This window comes from Notamacropus eugenii, chromosome 3, assembly GCF_028372415.1.
Source record: "Notamacropus eugenii isolate mMacEug1 chromosome 3, mMacEug1.pri_v2, whole genome shotgun sequence".
Taxonomy (NCBI): Eukaryota; Metazoa; Chordata; class Mammalia; order Diprotodontia; family Macropodidae; genus Notamacropus; species Notamacropus eugenii.
The window spans coordinates 24,912,558-24,932,114 of NC_092874.1; the positions used below are offsets into that span (position 1 = coordinate 24,912,558).

The following is a 19,557-nucleotide window of genomic DNA, read 5'->3' on the forward strand; positions in this document are numbered from 1 at the left end:
GGGTTTCAGTGAATGTGTTCTGAATGAGAGGACAGTCCCACTGCACTCTTTCCTGGGCTTGCCACTTGGGGAGTACTGTGTTCAATTGTGAGTGTCATTTTTTTAGGAAGGCTGTTGAAAAGCTGTATGTGTCATTTATGTGTTCAAAGTCAGTGAACTTTTACTGACACTCATCCTTCTTGACCTTTTTTAATCATGTGACATTGTTGATGAGCCCTCCCCAAGCCCCACAAAAAAAGCGTTACTCTCTCTTCTCCACTTTTTCATGTTAATGTTCTCCCCTCCACTTTTCTCAATGCTGGACCTCTTCTCAGCGTCCATGGTTGAATTATCATCCGAATCATGCTTACCTATGACTCTATCCCAGGATTCCTTTTCTTCCCCATTCTTTCTCAGTGATCTAAGCTCCCATGGGTTCAACATTTATCTTTTTTATTACTGACACCACAAAGTGTCAGTCCTGTAGCACCAGTTACCCATTAGATATTTCCAAATAGAGGTCCCATAAGTACCTCAAATTCAGCATGTCTGAAACAGCTCATCTGTCTTTGAAACTGAGCTACTGCTTTTATGGGAACCACAAGCCTTCCAATCAACCAGGTTCTGAATTTGATGGTCATCCTTGACCCCTCACTCTCCCTTTTCCCACATATCCAATCAGTTACTAATTCTTCTCAATTCTGCCTTCTCTCCACTGGCTCTGTAACTATCCTAGGTCAGGCCCTCATCATCTCTGGATTTCCCCATCAGGATTTGGTTTGTGCATTGTCTAGGTCTTTTAGGAGGTGTGTTTCTGGAAAGGAGCTCATTACACTGCTTCCTAACACTCCAACATCTTGGCTTTGTGCGCTCCCTCCCTCCCAGTAGACTATGACTGTGGCTTCTTGATTGGTCTCCTGTCCTCAATTCTGTCCCCACTGTAATCCATCCTCACACATAGAGCTACAAAAGTGATTTTCTTAAAGTGAAAGTCTGACCTTCAATCAATTCCCTTCTCAAAGCACTGTAATGATTCCTTATTTTCTCTCAGGTAAAATGTCTTTTTGGCATTGAAAGTCCTTCACAACATGACTTTTACCTACCCTTACAGACTTATTACACCTGACACTCCTTCACACACTCGATATTGCAGTCAAAATGGCCAAATTGCTATCTTTGATAAGTGGCATTCCACTTTCTATGGCTATCCCTTTGCAAACACAGTCTTCTATGTCTGGAATGCTCTCCACTCCCATCTCACTCTCAAAATTGTTTATTTCCTAAGGAAGACTTTTCCAATCTCTCTAGCTCTCTCTATAATAATATCTTCCTCCTACCTTGCATTTACTCTTTCTTAATACCCCTTAACACTATACATCCATTAAAAATTTATTAACATGTGTATGTCATTTTCCCCAATGAAATATAAACTCCTTGAAGGCAAGAAGCATTTCATTTTTATATCTGTATCTTTAGCTCCATTCTTAAAGATGAATGATTGTTAACTGGTTGAACTTAGTATTTACATGTATACCTACAAACTTATTTTTTATTATTTTGCTATTAAAATATGAGTATTAAAATATCTCATTGATGTCTTACTTTTTCTTTTGAGTAGTAAAGTCATAGACTGACCAGCTAAGGAGTCAAGAAACACTGAGCCCTGTACTGTGGAAGGTTTCATTCATATCCTATATGTTGTTAGCACAGGGCTTGGAATCAGTTGGACCCATGATAAAATCCTGCTTCAGTCACTTAGAAGCTGTACAACTCTCAGCAAATCACTTAAACGCTTGTTGCCTCAATTTCCTTGTATGTAAAGTGATGAAGTTGGATGCTAAGGTCCCTTTAAGCCCTACATCTACAATTCTAGTATCTCCTATTAGTTACGTGTCTCTAGGCATGGGATGGAACCATTTGAAGCCAAGAGCAGCACCTACCTTACAGGGGTTGATGAAGTTAACGTCTACATCTTTGCCACCTGAAGTCTGCCCTGTTTTTCTTTCTGTATTTCTCTTTCCTCTGGCACCACATATCACTGCCTCGCCCTTTGTTCTTCCTTCTCAATCCTGCTTCTCTGCTATGGCAGTGTTTGAAGGGTGCTCATTGTTAAGAAATTTTTAAAAAGTGTGCTGAGGAGTGGCGAGCTTTCCAGATGGAAGATGCTTCAGAAGTGAAGCAGAAAAATATATAAGATTCTCAGGTCACAATGCATTAAGAAGAGGCAATATTTTTTATTTGTCTTCTGTCTTATTGATTTATCTGAAGAGCTTTCACAGAAAGTTATATGGACATAGGGCAGAACCAGTGATGTCTGATAGAACTTAAAATTAGACTTTTCTTAGGTGACAGGCTTCCTTTCTTTCTTCCTTTCTTCCTTTCTTCTTTCTTCCCTCCATCCTTCCCTTCCTATTTCCCTCTTTGAGAAAAAACCAATTGTAAGGGGTTTTAATTATAAAGATAGCTCAGATGAGCTAAGAGGTCTTCAATTTACCACAAAGCTTTATTATTCCCTAATCTGAGTTCTGTGCCAAAAACAAAACAAAACCCAACCAAACAACCAAACCCCACACCATTAAGAGAGTGAGTGAGATCAAGATATCAAGACCTATGCTGAGAGTGAGCTCAGATTCTGGGCACTACAGGCTGTTTATTGAATTCCCCTACAGAGTGCTTCCTTCCAGCATTCTCAAACCCGGATGTTGGAAGCATTCCTGCGAAGCAGCGTGTAAACTCAAAGGGGAAAAATGTGGAGGGCACTCTCTAAATGTTCCCTGAAACAGAGATAAGGTCCTGGAAAAGTATACATATTTTATCCCCCATCACCCCTTTTTAAGTCAAGAGATTTTGGAAGAACGTGACCTGTTCAATTATTTGAAATATTTATTCTTACAGATCATGCCAAGAGGGAGGAAAGAAGGGGAGAGACAGGGAGAGAGAATAGAAGAGAGCATGCCAAGTGATGAAGGAAGAAATTGGTCTGAAGTTGGAAATGGTAATGGTTATATTTAAAGATCATCTTTATATAGAATTCACACAAACAGCTAACTGCACCACTCTCACAACAGGAGGTAACAGCTGAGATGTGCATTCATAACAAAACTGTGTTCTGTGTGGTCTTAACAGTGACCCTTGTTGTGTTAGCAAACTTTTTTTTCAAATCCAGAGTTGAGACCATCAAATGGAAGGGCTTTATGTGAAAATGAACACATACCATATATGCAGAGCCATAACTAGGGTGGGGTGACTGGTTCTTGGTCCCAGGGCGCTGAAATTTAGAGGGCATGAGCATTTAAAATAATGATTTTTAAAGACTGTGCAATTTTGAAAATATATTTACATTTTAATAGCAATTATACTTTCAGCAGTATAGACACTATTTAGCATAAATAATTAAATTAGATGGTGCATTATATAGAATGCTGGACCTGAAGTGAGGAAGATCTGAGTTCAAATCCAACCTCAGACACTTCATAGCTATGTGGCCTTGGACAAGCTACGTAACGTCTGTCTGCCTCAGTTTCCTCATCTATAAAGTGAGGATAATAATAGCACCTACCTCACAGGATTGTTGTGAGAATCAAATGAGATGATATTTATAAAGTGTCTTACAAACTACAAAGCATCACATGAGTGGTAGCTATGATGATAATGATGATGTTGGTAAGGGTCCTAGAAAGTGTACTACTTGCCCCAGTGGTAGAATACCAGGCAAACTCTGTCCTCCCTTATCACAGCCCTCAGTGCAGTATCCTTGAGATAGTCTAAAATGTCCGTTTCCTGACAATGGAGTTGTTTTCAGGGTCAGAGATTCTAGAACTGGCAGGTATCTCAGAGGACATCTAGCTACAGGATCAGAGCTGGGAGGGATCAGTCAATCTAACTCCCTCATTTTATATATGAAGAAACTGTGGCTATAGACATGAAGTGATTTGTCCAGAATCACAGAGATAGTAAGAGATTGAATTTGAATACAGATCCCATGACTTTGAGTCTTCTGTACTGTGTGCCTTCCCAATGGATCTAGTGTCATGGTCTTCACCCAGCTTACTGAAGGGCATGTTTAAGTGCTGCTTGCCCTAGGCATCCAAAATGCTGGTTACAGCTTGGCTTTTCTGACATATAACCATGTCCAATTTACTCTCTCAGTGTGGCATGGAGAAGATTGAGAGCCATTGAAGGTTATATGCCTGTAGGGCAGATATTCTGGCTGGTCTTGCTCAATTTGCAAAGATTGTGAGTACATTCATCATCCCAAATCAGCCTTGGTGAGGAAATATAATCACAGAGATGAAAGCAATGGTTTTTGAACTTTATAAATGGCTCCACTACAGTGTTACTCCAGTGCCTCATTTTGGCTTGACCATGACTCCTCAAGTCTTAAAGATTATATCAGAAATGCTGGTAGGTCGTGCAGAGTGGCAAAGCCTTCAAATATGGGCCTGACAATGACTTAAGTAAGCACCAAGAGAATAGCTAAGTTTGGAGAATAGATCAGAAAGCTGGTCACCAGGTAATGATTTTTTCCCCTGGGCATAGCAGTTCATAACTATCTTCTTAAAAAACAGAGCAGACAAGGGTTTGTGAACTATAGTGGGAAAGGGAGCATCTAACGAACTAAAATAATGGCCCCAAGGTCTAGGTGAACATACACATCTTCCATGGTCTCTTGTCAATGGCCTTTTCTTTCAGCCTTTCACATCTGGCAGGAAGCCAGAAGATAAAATAGGAAGAACACCATGGCATAGGGAATATGTCAACATCTCCACAGAGCCTAGAGCCTGCTCTCTTGAGCACAGCATTTGGAGGAACCAAAGGTGAAGTCCAAAAGGTCTCTTCCTTGTTGTCTTTGAGGAATTGAGGGATAAAAAGCATGAAATAAAAGGCTAAAAGGAGGGGGAAAGGAGTTGGAGGAGAAGGAGGAGAAAATTAAAAAAAGAGAGAGAAGGAAGTACAGCTCACTGGTACCAGCTAAAAAGGGGTGCCATGCAGGAAGTTCATAGCATCATAGATTTAAAGGTGTAAGGAATGTGAGAGATCTTAGCTCCTCATTACACTAACTCAGGTCTTAACTCCAGGCCCAGCATTTTAGCTACTGCACCACCTTGCTGCCTCAGTGGTAGATTTGAAATCAGTTTTCAATTCTTAGGCCAGTTCTATTCAGTAAGCTTTCTTGAATACCCTTACATCTTTTCTTTTCTGTAAGTAGAACCCACCTTTTCTCTGTAGTGAGGAAAAAAATAGAAAGTATGGTCAGAGGGTTGTAATTTCTTATTTATATCCATGTTGCCCCACAAATGTCTACCTGATTCCTGGTGACCTTTGTGCGATAATATATGATACCTACAAGTGAGGAGAAAATGACCACTCATCACAGTTTCTATCTAGCTACCCCTTTGAAATCTCATTATTCCTAGAGATCTCCCTCTTCACTAATTTCCTTCACTCCTCCAATGCTGCATCATGATTGAGAGATGACCTTGGGTTTCCAAAAGTGGTATCAATTAAGAAGCACTGGGAAAAGGTCCCCATATGGTGAGATTTCAAGTTATATATGTCTGCCACCTGAAGGTCATCCTAGCTAAGTTTGGATAGACTCATCCTCAGGTGACTGATTGGGGATGTAATTATTTATCTGTCTATTTATCTATCATCTATTTTATTCATTCATTCACTTATTCATTCATTTATTCAATTATCTATTAATACATTTATTCACTTCTCAATTTATTTATTTAGGTCACAGAAGCTCATTAAGGAGTCTACTAAGGCATGGAGAATTTCTGATTGGTATTGACAGACAGAGTTTCCACACAAAAGAGTACTCCTCCTAATGAAGTCTACTTTCCTACCAAACTGTCTAGCAGAAGTTCACTGCCCACACCATCCTGTTCCTCCATTTCATTGTCCAGGTTGTCTCCAGTGTCTGGAAAGTTCCTTCTCCTTACCATCCTCCTATGGTACTTCTAACTCACTTCAAGACTGAATTCAAATGCCACCTTCTATAGGAAGCTTTTCCTCTTTGCTCTACGTTAGTGCCCCCATGAATGCTTCCGTATTCAATTTGCATATATTTTGTATTTTCATACATATTTATGATGCTCCCCTCCTCCTAGTAGGATGTAAGCAGTTGAGTGTGAGGACTCTTTATTTTTGTTTTTGCACCCCCAACATCTCAGACACTGCCTGACACATAGTGTGTGCTTAATAAACTACCCTAAAAGTTGTTTAATCTATAAATCAATAAACTGGCATTTATTATACATCTACCATGGGTTAGGCACTTAACTTTGCTAAGTTTCACTTTCTTCAACCCTAAATTGGGGATAAACATACCCATACTACCAACCTCATGTCTCATGATGAAGAAAGTACTTTGGAAACCCTCAAACAGAAGAGAAATAAGAATTCTTATGATGTATGTTTCCACTTAAGTGCAACTAGATGTCCAACAGGAAATGAGAAGCCATGTCGTTACAAGTTAATAACAACAAACAAAGGAAGTGGAATGGAAATCTGACACTGACAATGTTTACTGGAACTTCCCATGTTATAGAAACAAGCAACAAAAATAGTGAGGCCATTTTGTTTGGAAGGCAGGAATTCACAGATGTGGTACATGACAAGATGAAAAATGTCTGAGTAATGGGACAGCTGAACCCTGTAAACAGGAGAGCAGCTGAATTGGGAAACTGCCAATGCAAGAGGGGAAGGAGAGGCACTCCACGGGCCTCCGCTTAGGAAACAAGAGAAATGAAGGGTTGGACAAACCGGAGCAGTGCAAAGGGTGTCTTGGAAGGCAGCTACAGAAGGGCCTTTGGGGGTTTTGTGAGGTCAAAAATCTTTCCATCATAATACTGAAACATTTTAATTTCTAATATGGCAAATACTGATAGTCATAACACACATAAGTAAAAGCTCTTGAGAGGCCCCATTAATTTTTAAGAGTGTCCTGAAACGCAAAGATTTGAAAACCTCTGATCAAGACCATTCTTTAGGTGTCACCTGCAATAGGAAGCCTTTGCTGGCCATCATATATTTGCTGTTTCCATGTTGGCACATCCTCAAGAAGAGGGCAGGGATTTTGTGTTTGTTTGTTTGGTCATTATGTCTCCAGTACTTTTCACATAGAAGGCACTTGGTAAATGTGAGTTGGATTGGATCAAAAGTAGTACCCACTCCTCTTGGTCTGGGGTTCTGTTGCACATGTTCAACTTTTGTTTGAATTCATTTTACTCAGCTTCCTTGAATATTTTTTGCCAATTTTTCATGAGTCCCCAAGAACTATTATTATTAAAGTCACTTACATTAGGCAAATTTCTAACTGAAATATTAGTTTCTTTCTCTGTGCAGTACTATTTCTAGGACAGGCCTAACATATAGGTAGATCAGATTGGTAATATGGAGTGATCTGATGAACTTTGCAGAAAGACCTTCATCTTTCCTCAGTCTCACTTCCACTGTGTCATGTCACCTGAAATTAAAATAATACTATCAACTAGCATTCATATAGTGCTTTGAAATTTGCCAAGTTCTTTACATATATATATATATATATATATATATATATATATATATATATATATATATATATATATATATATATATATATATATATATATATATATATCATCTGATGCTCACAATAAATTGTCTTTATCTCCATATTATAGATGGGGAAACTGAGGTGGACAGAGGTTAAGTGACTTGGTTAGCTTCACATATCTAAGAAGTATCTGTGAAGATACTAAGACATGGACTCTATCCACGGTGCCACCTGGCTGCCTCAGACAAAGTCATCATGAAATAATAAAGAGTTTCTCTTTAATGTTATGGCACTGGGTTTCCAACACCCTCCTGCTCCCAACTCAGTTAAATGATAAATGCTGCTGAAGAGGGTTGCCTAGGAAACTGTTATCAGCTGTCAATACCTCCAACATTAGTCACCAAGATGATGGGTGACCTAGGAAAGTCCTAAGATGATGGTACCCAGAAGGTGAGTTTTGATGAAGGGAAGAGGACAGGGTGGGTTACTGAACAGTGTGGGCAGGTTTTGGTCATTTAAACTGAAGGAGTAGAGGGGAAAAGGGAGACATAGGAGACAGTGAATTTATTCTTTCTGCCTGGGTATCCCTAGTACCTACCAAAGTGAGAAGAACATATTGGGGTTTAATAGATCATTGTTGAATGACTGAGTAGATGAAACACAGAAAAGCAGGTAGGGATGAGACAAATATACACACCACCTATTTTACAGTTCTATCTAGAGCCATACAAATAAATCATGTCACTTACAGACCAAATCCTTTTGGGTTCCTTTATAACTCACAACTTGAGGGTAGCAGATAGAGAACCAGCCTCTGGATCAATAAGACAAGGGTTCAAATTCCACCTCTGACTTATATTGACTGTGTGACATTTCTCCTCCCCCCTGCACCTTGTCATTTAACACTGAAGGTCCCCAGGTAACTTCCTGAGACTATAAATTACAGGGCAGATGCTTATTTAGGATGGTTGAGAGAGTTCTCTTATTGGAAGGTCCCAATACTACTTATGATGAACAAGTATCTATTAGGCACTAATTACATATCAGGTGCTGTGCTAAGGATGGAGGGGAGGGAATAGACAGTTATGTAGCACCTACTCTATGGCACTTTACATCCGTTATTTCATTTGATCTTCACAATAACCCTGAGTAGTAGGTGAAAATACAAAAAAACAAAACAAAACAAAACAAAAAACCAACTCCTGTCCTCAGGGAGCTTACATTCCACTGGGGAAACAATATATAGGTAATTAGGTCCATATTTGATATGTATGGAGGAACAGAACCACAGTCTGGTTCAAATTATCTTTTTTAAATTAAATTTTGCAGCCATCTACCCAACTGAACTCCTTTCTCATTCCAGACTCTTGCTGCTCCAGTGAATAAGCACTAGCACTGAAATAAAAGTATGTGTATGATAGACCTTGCATGCAGAAGGCTGCTTTGAGGGTTCCTAAAAGAAAGTTTGCGGTTCATCCACAAAGCACCTGGTGTCCAATTCAAGTTAGCCATTTTCTGTGGTTAATGCATAGGGTTTAATCTGGAGCAGATAATCAAAATGAGGAAGGAGAAGGGGTATCTTCTCAGCTCCATGGAGGCAAAGTAAATTCCTTGAGCTCTGTATGTCGCATGCAGAAGATACTTAATAAACTGGTCTTGAACGAATGGATGAATAGAATGAATGGGAAACAACTTGGGAGGGCTCCTAGGGGAGATAAATGCTTAGAAACAAAACTGTTTCCAAAATCTAAATGCCTTTCTTTCCCGAGTCTCTTGCAAATAATCCACAACAGTCTTAATTGGCAAAGCAGACACCACAGATCTGTGTACAATAGAGGGCAATTGAAGTGTGAAATGAAGGCCCAGGAGCTAAGGGTTTTGTCCCTTGATTTCCACAAATTTAGAAATATAAACAGCAAAAAATCAGGATTAGATCCTGACAGTAAAGAAGGGAGCCTTAACATCCAAGTGTAGTTTAATCCTCTTAGCTGGCTCTGGGCTCCAGCAGAAACTGGAAAGGGCCAATTAAGCAATCTCCCTAATTATCAGAGGCTTGTTGGAATGCACCATGGAGGCCCAGATATGTTTTCACGACATGGATCGTTTTAATTTGTACATGATATATTGTCTTAAAACTAGATTTTTTTTTAAAAAAAGGATTTTTGTCATGACAAATTCATTAACTACTGGGAGAAGGCAAAGCTTCGCCTAGAGGGATCAAGCACAGAGGAAAATGATGGCAGAGAACCTCCTCTGTATCTGCCTCACTAAGATGATGAAACCTATATAGAGGTTCCTGCTACCCCTGCAGAAGGAACACAAGAACAGAGCTCAGGGCCCTTTGTTCTACAAGTATTCCTTGAGCAGCTCACCGAGTTGGGAAAGGGAAAGTATGATTTGTTGACATTTAGGTTCAATGGTTTTTATGATCCTGACAGTTCTTAAGTAAAGAATATTGATTTTGGAGTCACAGGAATCAGGTTTGAATCCTGCCTCTGAGGCTTACTACCTATGTGACCATGGACATTTAATTTCTCTGGGCTTCAGTTCCTTCATCTGTAAAATTAGGAAGTTAGATTAGATATCCTTGAAGGTCCCTTTCAGCTCTAAATCTAGGATACTATGATGAGATCATTTAACTTCCCTGTACCTCAGTTGAGGACAACTGTAAAATGTGGGGATTGAATTGTTTTTATTTTTCAGTAGTTTTTCAGTTGTCTCCAACTCTTAGTGACCCTGTTTGGAGTTTTCTTGGCAAAGATAATGAAGTGGTTTGCCATTTCTTTCTTCAGCTTATTTTACAGATGAGAAGCTGAGGCAAACAAGGTTAAATGACTTGCCCAGGGTCACACAATTGGTAAGTATCTGAGACTGGATTTGAACTCATGAAGATGAGTCTTCCTGATTCGAAGGCCAGTGCTCTATCCCAGTGCCTAGGGGTTGGATTAGAGGGACTTTAAAATCCCTTCTGGTTTTAGATGAAACAAAACAAAACCCCTATGCCTTCTATTATAGAAAGGAAAGGGATTTTAGCAGTAATCTAATCCAATCTCCTCAGTTGAGAGAGGAGGGACATGGGACCCAGAGAAATTGTGATTTGCCTAAGGTCACTTGAAGTAGAAGATGTTGAGGTCAGAGTTGGGAGAGCAGGTTCAGATGTGAAAGAATTCACTTAGACAATTTTCTCCTAACCAAGGGGAGATTTATGGACGCAAAAGCAGCAGGAAGAAGGACTAGAAATTTACAGAAGGGGGGGGGGCTTGTTTTTATAATGACAGGATAAAGGAGACAGAGGAAAATTTGTGACCCAGGATGAGGGAGACAAGGAATTTTGTGGTCCAGGATAAGGGGGAAGTTTTATGATATTCCCAGATAAGGGAAAGAGACTTTAAAATGCCTTCAGACTAAAGAGGAACCTCACAAGGTACTGAAAAAGCAACCCTTAATATTAACCTTTAGGGCATCTTTGTATCCATATCAGAAGAGTCAGGACTTGAATTTAGATCCTCTGACGTCAAGCCAATCACTCTTTACAGGATGCCATGCTGCCTATAGGTCATCATCATCAAGGAGCACTTTTTAAGCTCCTACCTACTATACATGCTAAGCACTGGGCTAAGCACTGTGTATACAAAGCAAGGCAGAAACAATTTCTGTCCTCAAGGGACTTACATTTGATCAGGGGAGACAGCATGTAGATAACTGTAAAAATCAGATATATATTGTGTAGCTGGAAGAAATTCAGAGAATATGAAGAGCAACCCTTCATTTTACAGATGAGGGAAATGAATAGATGTTAAGTGACTGGCCCAGGGTCACCCGGCTGGTATGTATCTGGAGTGAAATCGGAACCAAGACCTTTAACGTTATTGTGATTCTCAAATCAGATAATACATGTAAAGCATTTTGGAACCCTTATGATTCTAAAGAAATGTCAGCTTTTATCATTAAGTCACCAACTTCCTCAAAAACCATCAATGACTCCCTATTGACTATAAACAAAGTAAAAGATCCACAGCCTGACATTTAAGACACAACCCCTACCCAGACCCAACAATGTAACTCCAACCAACCTGTCCAGACTTATATGATCTTTTCTCCCTTCACTCATTTATTTTTAGCCAAATAAAGCTATTGCTTTCCTCTCAAGGTATGCTATATTCCAGCTTCCCACATTTACCCAGGCAATCTCCCACACCTGGAATACATTGCCTCTCTCATCTCTGCTTCCCAGAATCCTTTTCCTTCAAGCATCAGCTCAGCTCCCACTCCTCTGGAAGCCTTCTCTGAAGCTCCCGATTCTTGATTGCTTTCCCTCCTTCATATTATTTTGCCTTTATCTTCCTAGGCACCTGTTGTATCCTTGTTATAAAGTGCCCTTGGGGGCAAGAACTCTTTAATTTTTTTCTGTCTGCATTCCCCCCACCTCCCTATTCATCCTGTATCTTGCACATGATAGGGACCTATTAGGAGCACATCAGGTTTAATAATATATCTTTTACTTCTCCAAAAGTGGAAGCCATATTAGAAATGACCAGGATGCAAATGGCAAAGACCCAAAATATGACTTCTAATTGATTTTCCTCAACCTGTGAATTAATTCCTTGCTTTTGCCTCCCTTAAACTGGCTGTTGGTCACACATGCTAAATTCACAACGTCAAGAAAGAGTTATGTCACACTCTGGGGGGGTGGGTGGTAAACTGTATAATTTGGCCTTCAAGGCTGCCACTGCACTCTTCACGTATTCTATATCAGACCAAGCTATATTACATGAGATCCCTGTTTCCCCACCTTTTGACTCTTGCGCACACTTTTCTCAGTAATAGGACTAGCCCATATACTTAGCTATCCTTGCCAGTACCAACAATTTTCTGTTTATATGATATTGCCTTCATGCTGGGAGCATAAAACCTAAAGTCTTTTCTTTAGTATGCCCTTAAAGCCAGAAAGACCTGGGTTTAAATCCTGCCTCCAGCAATTAGGGCCCAAGTTCCTTGACCACTGATCCCTAGTTTCCTATAAAAGGGGACTGATAAGCACTGACCTCTCTGGATGGTCGTGTGGATGAAAGTTATGGTACTTTGCCAATCTGAAGGACTTATGCAAATGTGAGCTATCACTGTTTGCAACAACAGCCCCAAACTGTCTCTCTTAATTGCTAGTGCTCAAGCCTCGCTTCCTTTGGGAATACATCTATAAGTCTCCAAAAACCCAGGGAAACAGATGAGCTTTGCTCTTGGCCAAGAAGCCGAATTCCAGGGCCATTCTCAAGATTCTTTCAATTTCGAGGGTCCTTAGGAAACAGGGTCTGTAGAGGCAGCTGTGCTTTGGGCTCCGGTGGAGTGAGCTGCTCTGACTTGTTTGACTGCTAAATGGACTGGGCCAGAAATACTAATATCAGTGTGGTGAAAGCAAATGCCAACAGATGCCTCATGGAGGGAAGATTACATTTTAGGACAAGTGAGGGAGTATGAAAACAAGCCTTGCCTGAACTATCCACCCTGATGGTGTGTAACAATTTTTTTTTTTAATGAAGAATGTCTAATTTTAACAGGGCAGAGTAGTCCTGGTGTGGGAACTCCTTCCACTAATAAATATTCCAAGTCACAGAAGAACATATGATCTTACATTTAGAATGAGAAATGACCTTAGAAGCCATCTCATTTCATAGATGAGGAAAATGAGTTCTAGAGAGGTCCGGTGACTTGCCCATGGTCCCATGGCTAACCAGGTTCAGGGGCAATATTTTAACTTCTACCTCTTTCAATTAATCCTCTATCCATTCTGCTTAATCTTAGTGCCTTCCAAGGTTATCCCTCCTTTCTCTCGTCTGTATCTTGTTTACATAGTTAATAATAATAGTTGTTGATATTTACATGCAGCTTACTTCCAGTCAGGCATTGTGCTAAGCACTTTATGATTACTATGTCATTTGAATTCTCACAATAATTCTGGGAGGCAGGAATTATTGTCATTCCCATTTTACAGCTGAGAAAACTAAGGTAAGGCAACAGTTAAGTGACTTGCCCAGGGTCACTTAGCAAGCATCTTGGGTTGGATTTGAACTCAGGTATTCCTAATTTTGTGCCATGGAGCTGCTGTTTTCATATTGTCTCTCCCATTAGATTGTGAACTCCTTGAGAGTAAGGACTTTTTTGTTTCATTTTGCCTTCCTTTTTACCCCCAGTCCTTAGCATGTTGCCTGGTACATAGTAGGAATCTAATAAATGCTTCTTGCCTGTGTATGACTATTAATGATTCTATAGGGGATGGAGAGATGATCTGGAGCTGTGATCTGACTGGCAAGTAAATGCTTTCTGCCAATACTGACCAACATGTACAACACTAAGAGGTTATGGGACTTGCCCAGGGTCACAAGGCTGGTGTGTGTGTGTGTCAGAAGTGAGACTTGAGCTCTTTGGCTTTGATGATAGCTGCCTTATTAACCATTCCATAAAGAAATGCAAACAGCTCAGGAAGCTTCTCTTTTTCTTCGTAATAATAAAAAGAACAGAATATATATGTATATATACATATATGTATACACACATATAAACATACATACACACATATATGTATATGCGTATATATGTATATATTATTTTCATTTGGAGTTTACACATCAGTGTTCTAATAAGTTGAGAAACATTAAGGAAACAATCCATCACTCACTGGACAGAGAGAAATCAAGAATTGAAACTTGCTAAAGATATTAACCAAATGTACTAGACAGTTAATTTAGAGATTCAACTAATTCTTCTCTACTAACACTGTTGATTATCTCCATAACCTCAGTAACAATAAAGGGCTGTTGGATATGTATCTCCCAGACAGACAATGGCTGAAAAGAAAGAAAAGAGGTGGAAAACCCCGCCAAACTTTCTTAAGAGTGAAATGGCAACGTGTTTAATCTCTGCTGAAAATCCTCTTTAAGGCCAGCTTGCTCTGTGCCCACTGGCAGGTGGCTGTTTTCCTCTAAGCTCTTGATACAATAGAGCTTCTCTAATGGATTGGGTATGGCTTTTTGCCATTCCACTAATGAAAACAGCTTAAGGCTGTTACTTGTGCTGATCACCATTGCTGATAACAGTAATAGAGGATCAGGATGGGGACCTTCATTGACAGAGACATGACAAGAAATTGGGTGAGTACCATAATTTGAGTATGGGAAAACCAGCACAAGTGCACTTTCCTTTGGTGGTGGTGGAAATAGGGCAGGGAGGGGAAGACCGAGTGAGGGGAGGATGTTACCACAGCCTGCTATTTTGTAGCTTTCCATTTTAACTAATTAACAATAACAATGGTAGCTGACATTTATTAGTGCTTATTACATGCCAGGCACTGTGCTATGTATGTTACAATTATTATATCACTTGATCCTCCCAGAAAAAAACTGGTTAATAGATGCTATTATAATCTCATTTTACAGAGAGAACTGATCTGAACAGAGGTTAAGGGCCTTGTAGAGTGTCACACAGCTGATGTCTGAAGCCAAATTTGAATGTGAATCTTCCTGACACCAGTACCTAGCTGCCCTTAATTATTTCCAGTTAATAGATTCTAAGGAATAGCTAGGTGCCACAGTGGACAGAGCACAAGCCCTGGCGTCAAAAAGACCTGAGTTCAAATCTAGCCTCAGATGCTAACTGTGTGACCCTTGACAAGTCACTCAATCCTATTTATATCGGTTTCCTTATCTGTAAAATGGGCTGGAGAAGGAAATGACAAACCATTCTAGTGTCTTTGCCAAGAAAATCCCGAATAGGGTCATGAAGAGTCGGACACAACTAAAACGACTGAACAATAGTTTCTAACTTCAGGTGTTTCTGTGCTATAAGATGGACTGCAAGGATTTGCTGCATCTTGGAACAATGAAGTACTGGGGAAAAGTCCAGTTGCCTTGACCTAATTATGCCTCTGCTCATAGGCACCTTTGAAGCACAGGATACTGCTTGGTGAAGAGTTGATAAGCACAATGCATGATCTGGGGGTGCCAGCGTACAAGGAGGAGGGTCGGTTGGGAGTGCCGTATACATGGGAGATAGGATGAGAAGGACAGATAGACTGTGATAGAAAAATAGGAGAATTTATTTCAAAAAGGTGACAGAGGAATCAATTACGATGATATTAGTATGATGAATGAGCATAGCTGTTATCTCAGGAAAACATAATTAACAAAATGAAACCTTCCAAATGGGAAGCGCTGATCAAGGACAGAATTATTGACATGACTAAAAATTCTATTACCTTAGAGGTAACAGATATTCTTTGTTTTCCTCCCAACCTTCTAAGCTTGTGTCTGAGATGAGTTCCAATAGCTCCACTTTCACAAATTCAGAAAGTATATTAGACTGGGATTCGGACAGTCTGTCTCTGAGTCCCAGCACTATCAATAACTCCTGCTTTACTTGAGGGAAGTCATCACCTATGTGAGCCTCAGTACCTTCACTGATTAAAATGAGGATGATAATAGGACCAAAGGGTTTGGAGTACGAACCAAGCAATGGAATGTATGTTTGTTGTCTGGGGGTCAGCTGAGCTAATTTCTAAGAGGATCATCACTACATAGACTGGATGAAGGATAATCATTTTTTTAAAATCATGAGCATTTTTAAGTCCTCTATCAAGTCCCAGATATAATCTGCACCAGTAGAGGGTGAATATATTTCACTGAATGAAGATTCAACTATTATTTCAAAGTCTGAGACTTTCTGGGGATACTTCATAGGCTACCTTTTCACTTATTACTCTGACTTGCTATTGGAAACCAGAGGTACACATCAGTGTGGGCTTCTCTACATATTGTGATATCCATGAGCCCCTTTAGGCATCACACTCACAGTGGACACTAGCCAATCCTCTCCTCTTTTGAATAAAATGGAACATAACAGAAAGAGTCTTGAATTTGGTGTCTAGAGCCTTAGTTTGATTCCTACTTTAGGCACATAATAACTTTATGATGCTCGATCCCCACAGCTTAGCCTCTATAAAATAAGGATATAACATCTCCTTTTCCTATGTCACAGGATTGTTGGGAAGAAAGTGTTTTGTAGAACTTAAAGCACTACAGTAATGGGAGTTGCTGTTTTTTGTTCTGGAATTGTAACTTGGTCAGTCTAGGGAACTTCCAATATGAAAGTCCCCTCTAAACAAGGCAGAAAAGCAACTCATCTGTAACTGACAGTCTTAGAGAGGAGATTGGTGCAAGGAGAGTTTGAGTGACTGGCCCAGGGTCTCACTGAGGTAGGGATTAAAATCAGAACTTCTTGGCTTAAAGTTCAACTCTCTGTTATACCATGTGCCTCTGGGGCTATTATATAATTATTTTATTGTCATCATTACTCTGTTATTATTATATCTCCTCTGACTTTTTGACTGGCAGAGAATGGATTTGTGGCTTCATTGCTGTAAGTAACTCCAGGAAGAGGAAACTCCTTCTATCCAAGCAGGTTGTCATCTTCCGTGATACCTGATCTTGGAAAAATCCCTAGGACTCTGAGCGGTCAGGGATTTGTTCAGAGTCAGATATAACTTAGGCTAAAATTTGGCATTTCAGCTTTAAGTTGAGGATAGACTTTGACTCAAAGAAGTTTTGTTTTCACCAGAAAGCACATGTTGCCTATCAGAATTTTACACATCAATGGGAAATGAAAATTATATTGGATAATTCTACTGGGGAGAAAGGAATATGGGACAGGATGCAGTGTGTTTTCCTTCTGCTTTGTCAACAATAACGAGTAGTCTCTGAAACGACCACTGTGCTCATTTCAGTTTCTAACCATATTTTGGAAGCACCCCTCAGACAATGGCTTTCTATTGTTGCTGAATGCTATCTTAGACTCCCAGACTTACCTCCTATGTAAATTCTAATGACCACTGCACAGAAGAAGGCAATGGGAGAGCCTGAGCTTGGGCTATTCCAAAGCCTGTGGTTTCTGCACAGGTGTCATTCAGAAGAGAGGCAGAAAGGAAAGAGCCAGTAGAACATGAGTCTGAGACATTTTTGTTATTTCTCATGCTAAGCAGAAACTTTTTCAGTGCCATCACTATTTTCTACCATATCTTAAGCTGACTAGCCATAGGAAGTATCACCTTGGGTCAGATCAATGGTCCATCTAGCCCAGTATTGCATCTCAGAGGAGACCCAAGAAATACTTTTCCAGGGACAATCAGAGCACATGGTAGAAGCCCTCATAAGGTTAGGGCTGTCTGCTAAGCATCTGATATCTTCTTTTTAATGGTCCGTTTTTATGTCCATGATTTATGAATTTCTCTAAAACCTTTTTTTAATCTACTCAGTTTTTCACCCTGTAGGACCTCCAGGAGAGGATAGTTTAAGATGAAGATACTGGTTAGGTGGTACAGTAGATACAGTGTTGGTCCTAGAGTCAGGAAAGCTTTAGTTCAGAGCAGTCTCAGCTACTTACTAGCTGTGTGACCCTGGGCAAATCACTTGACCTCGATTTGCATTAGTTTTCTCATGTGTAGCCCCTGCTTCGGAGTATTGGTGTGAGGATCAAAGGAGATGAAATTTGTCAATTGCTTTGTAAACTGTGAAATCTACATAAATGCTAATTAGTATGATTATTCCATGTTTTAGACATATATTAAAAACCCCAAAATGCTCATTCATTTGACTTTCCCCTGGATTTTGGTCTCCCTGCGGTAGGAAATTTTTACATATTTGTTAGTTTTGATATGCTGAATTATTTAGGAGTCTAACTAATTTCTGTAAGTTCATTAAAGTGCCCTCACCCATTTGGGATCCCAAAGAACTCCATGAGTTCTTTCATTGCCCTTGTCTCACATAAAGTTTTTTTTTAATATTTAATTTGTATTTTTTAATGAAAAAAGTCACAAAAAGATTCCAGGTTCTAAAATGTAGAGTGGCAAAGAACAACAGAAGTCACCTAGTTCACTTATACACCAATTTGCAAAAGAGGGAATGCAAGGATTAAATGATTTGCTCAAGGTGTTCGTCCTTGGTTTTCAAAGACCATGCCATCAGAGAAATAATGGCATGACTTGCACTTGAGTTTGCTTTGAGTGAGGGAGGGCTGTGCAGGTCACCAGCCTCACTTCTCCTCCAGAGCCATCTGAATCCAGTGACCAGATATTCATCGAATGACTGGAGATGACCCAGGATGAAGCAATTGAGGTTAAGTGATGCCCAAGGTCACACAGCTAGTGAGTGTCAAGTGTCTGAGTTGAGATTTGAACTCAGGTCCTCACTGGTGCTTTATATATTGCACCACCTGGCTTCCCTGACACACTCCCACCTCCAGGCTCTTCGGAGTTTTGGTGGTGGGAACTCCACCCGCTGGGGGGGGGAGCCGGGGTAGTGGCGTCCAGTGGCCTTTTCTCCCGAGAGAGAGGGAGAGAGAGACTCGAGAGCGAGAAGAGAGGAACCCTCCTGGGGATGCTTCCTTCTTCCTTTCCTGATTTTGGGTCGCTGGTTTCTTGCTTCTCTTTGCTCAAGGTAGCAGAGGAAGAATATCCTAAATCTAATACTGTTCCCTTTCACATCTGTTGTTCTCCCTGGGGTCAACTCCAGGGAACATGATGCCCCTTCCCATCATGTCTAAATTTACCATTATGCTGCTAACTCTGGCCTCTACTGACATCACCTCCTTCAGCCTCCTCTCTCCTTTGATTGAAGGACTAGAGGGCAGAATATCCAAGTCCTGCCAATGCCTTCCTTTATAGATGCAGAAACTGGATTCTTGGGCTCATTCTAGCCTATATCTATTCACCTATTTAGTTTCAATTTTAGAGACCAAGATGCCTCTATGCACCAGGTGACCCCTGGTCTTTTCCCTGCCCCTTTTCTGTTTCTTTTTGTGTAGATTGTAAGCCCTTTGAGGGCAGGGACTATCTTTCTTTTCTATTGATTGTTTCCTGAGGGCTCATCACAGTGCCTAGCACTTAATAAAAGTTTATTGGATGGATTTGGATTTTATTGTCCTTTAATTGATCCAAGATTTTAGTCATTATAAACTTGACTCTGTTCGGAAACCCAGATTTCTGATTC

The 19,557-nt window shown here is 40.2% G+C and overlaps 1 protein-coding gene across 14 annotated transcripts in view; it reads right to left on the reverse strand.

Moving 5' to 3' along the window:
* Positions 1–19,557, reverse strand: part of RBMS3 (RNA binding motif single stranded interacting protein 3) — a 1,420,870-nt gene that overhangs the window by 22,292 nt on the left and 1,379,021 nt on the right. For 10 of the 14 annotated variants that reach the window (XM_072650014.1, XM_072650009.1, XM_072650008.1 and 7 more), the window contains one exon: positions 3,194–3,247. The exons of the other annotated variants lie outside the window; for them this stretch is intronic. In XM_072650014.1, the coding sequence (XP_072506115.1) occupies positions 3,194–3,247 (54 nt within the window). The remainder of the gene's footprint in view (positions 1–3,193; positions 3,248–19,557) is intronic. 14 annotated transcript variants of the gene reach the window in all.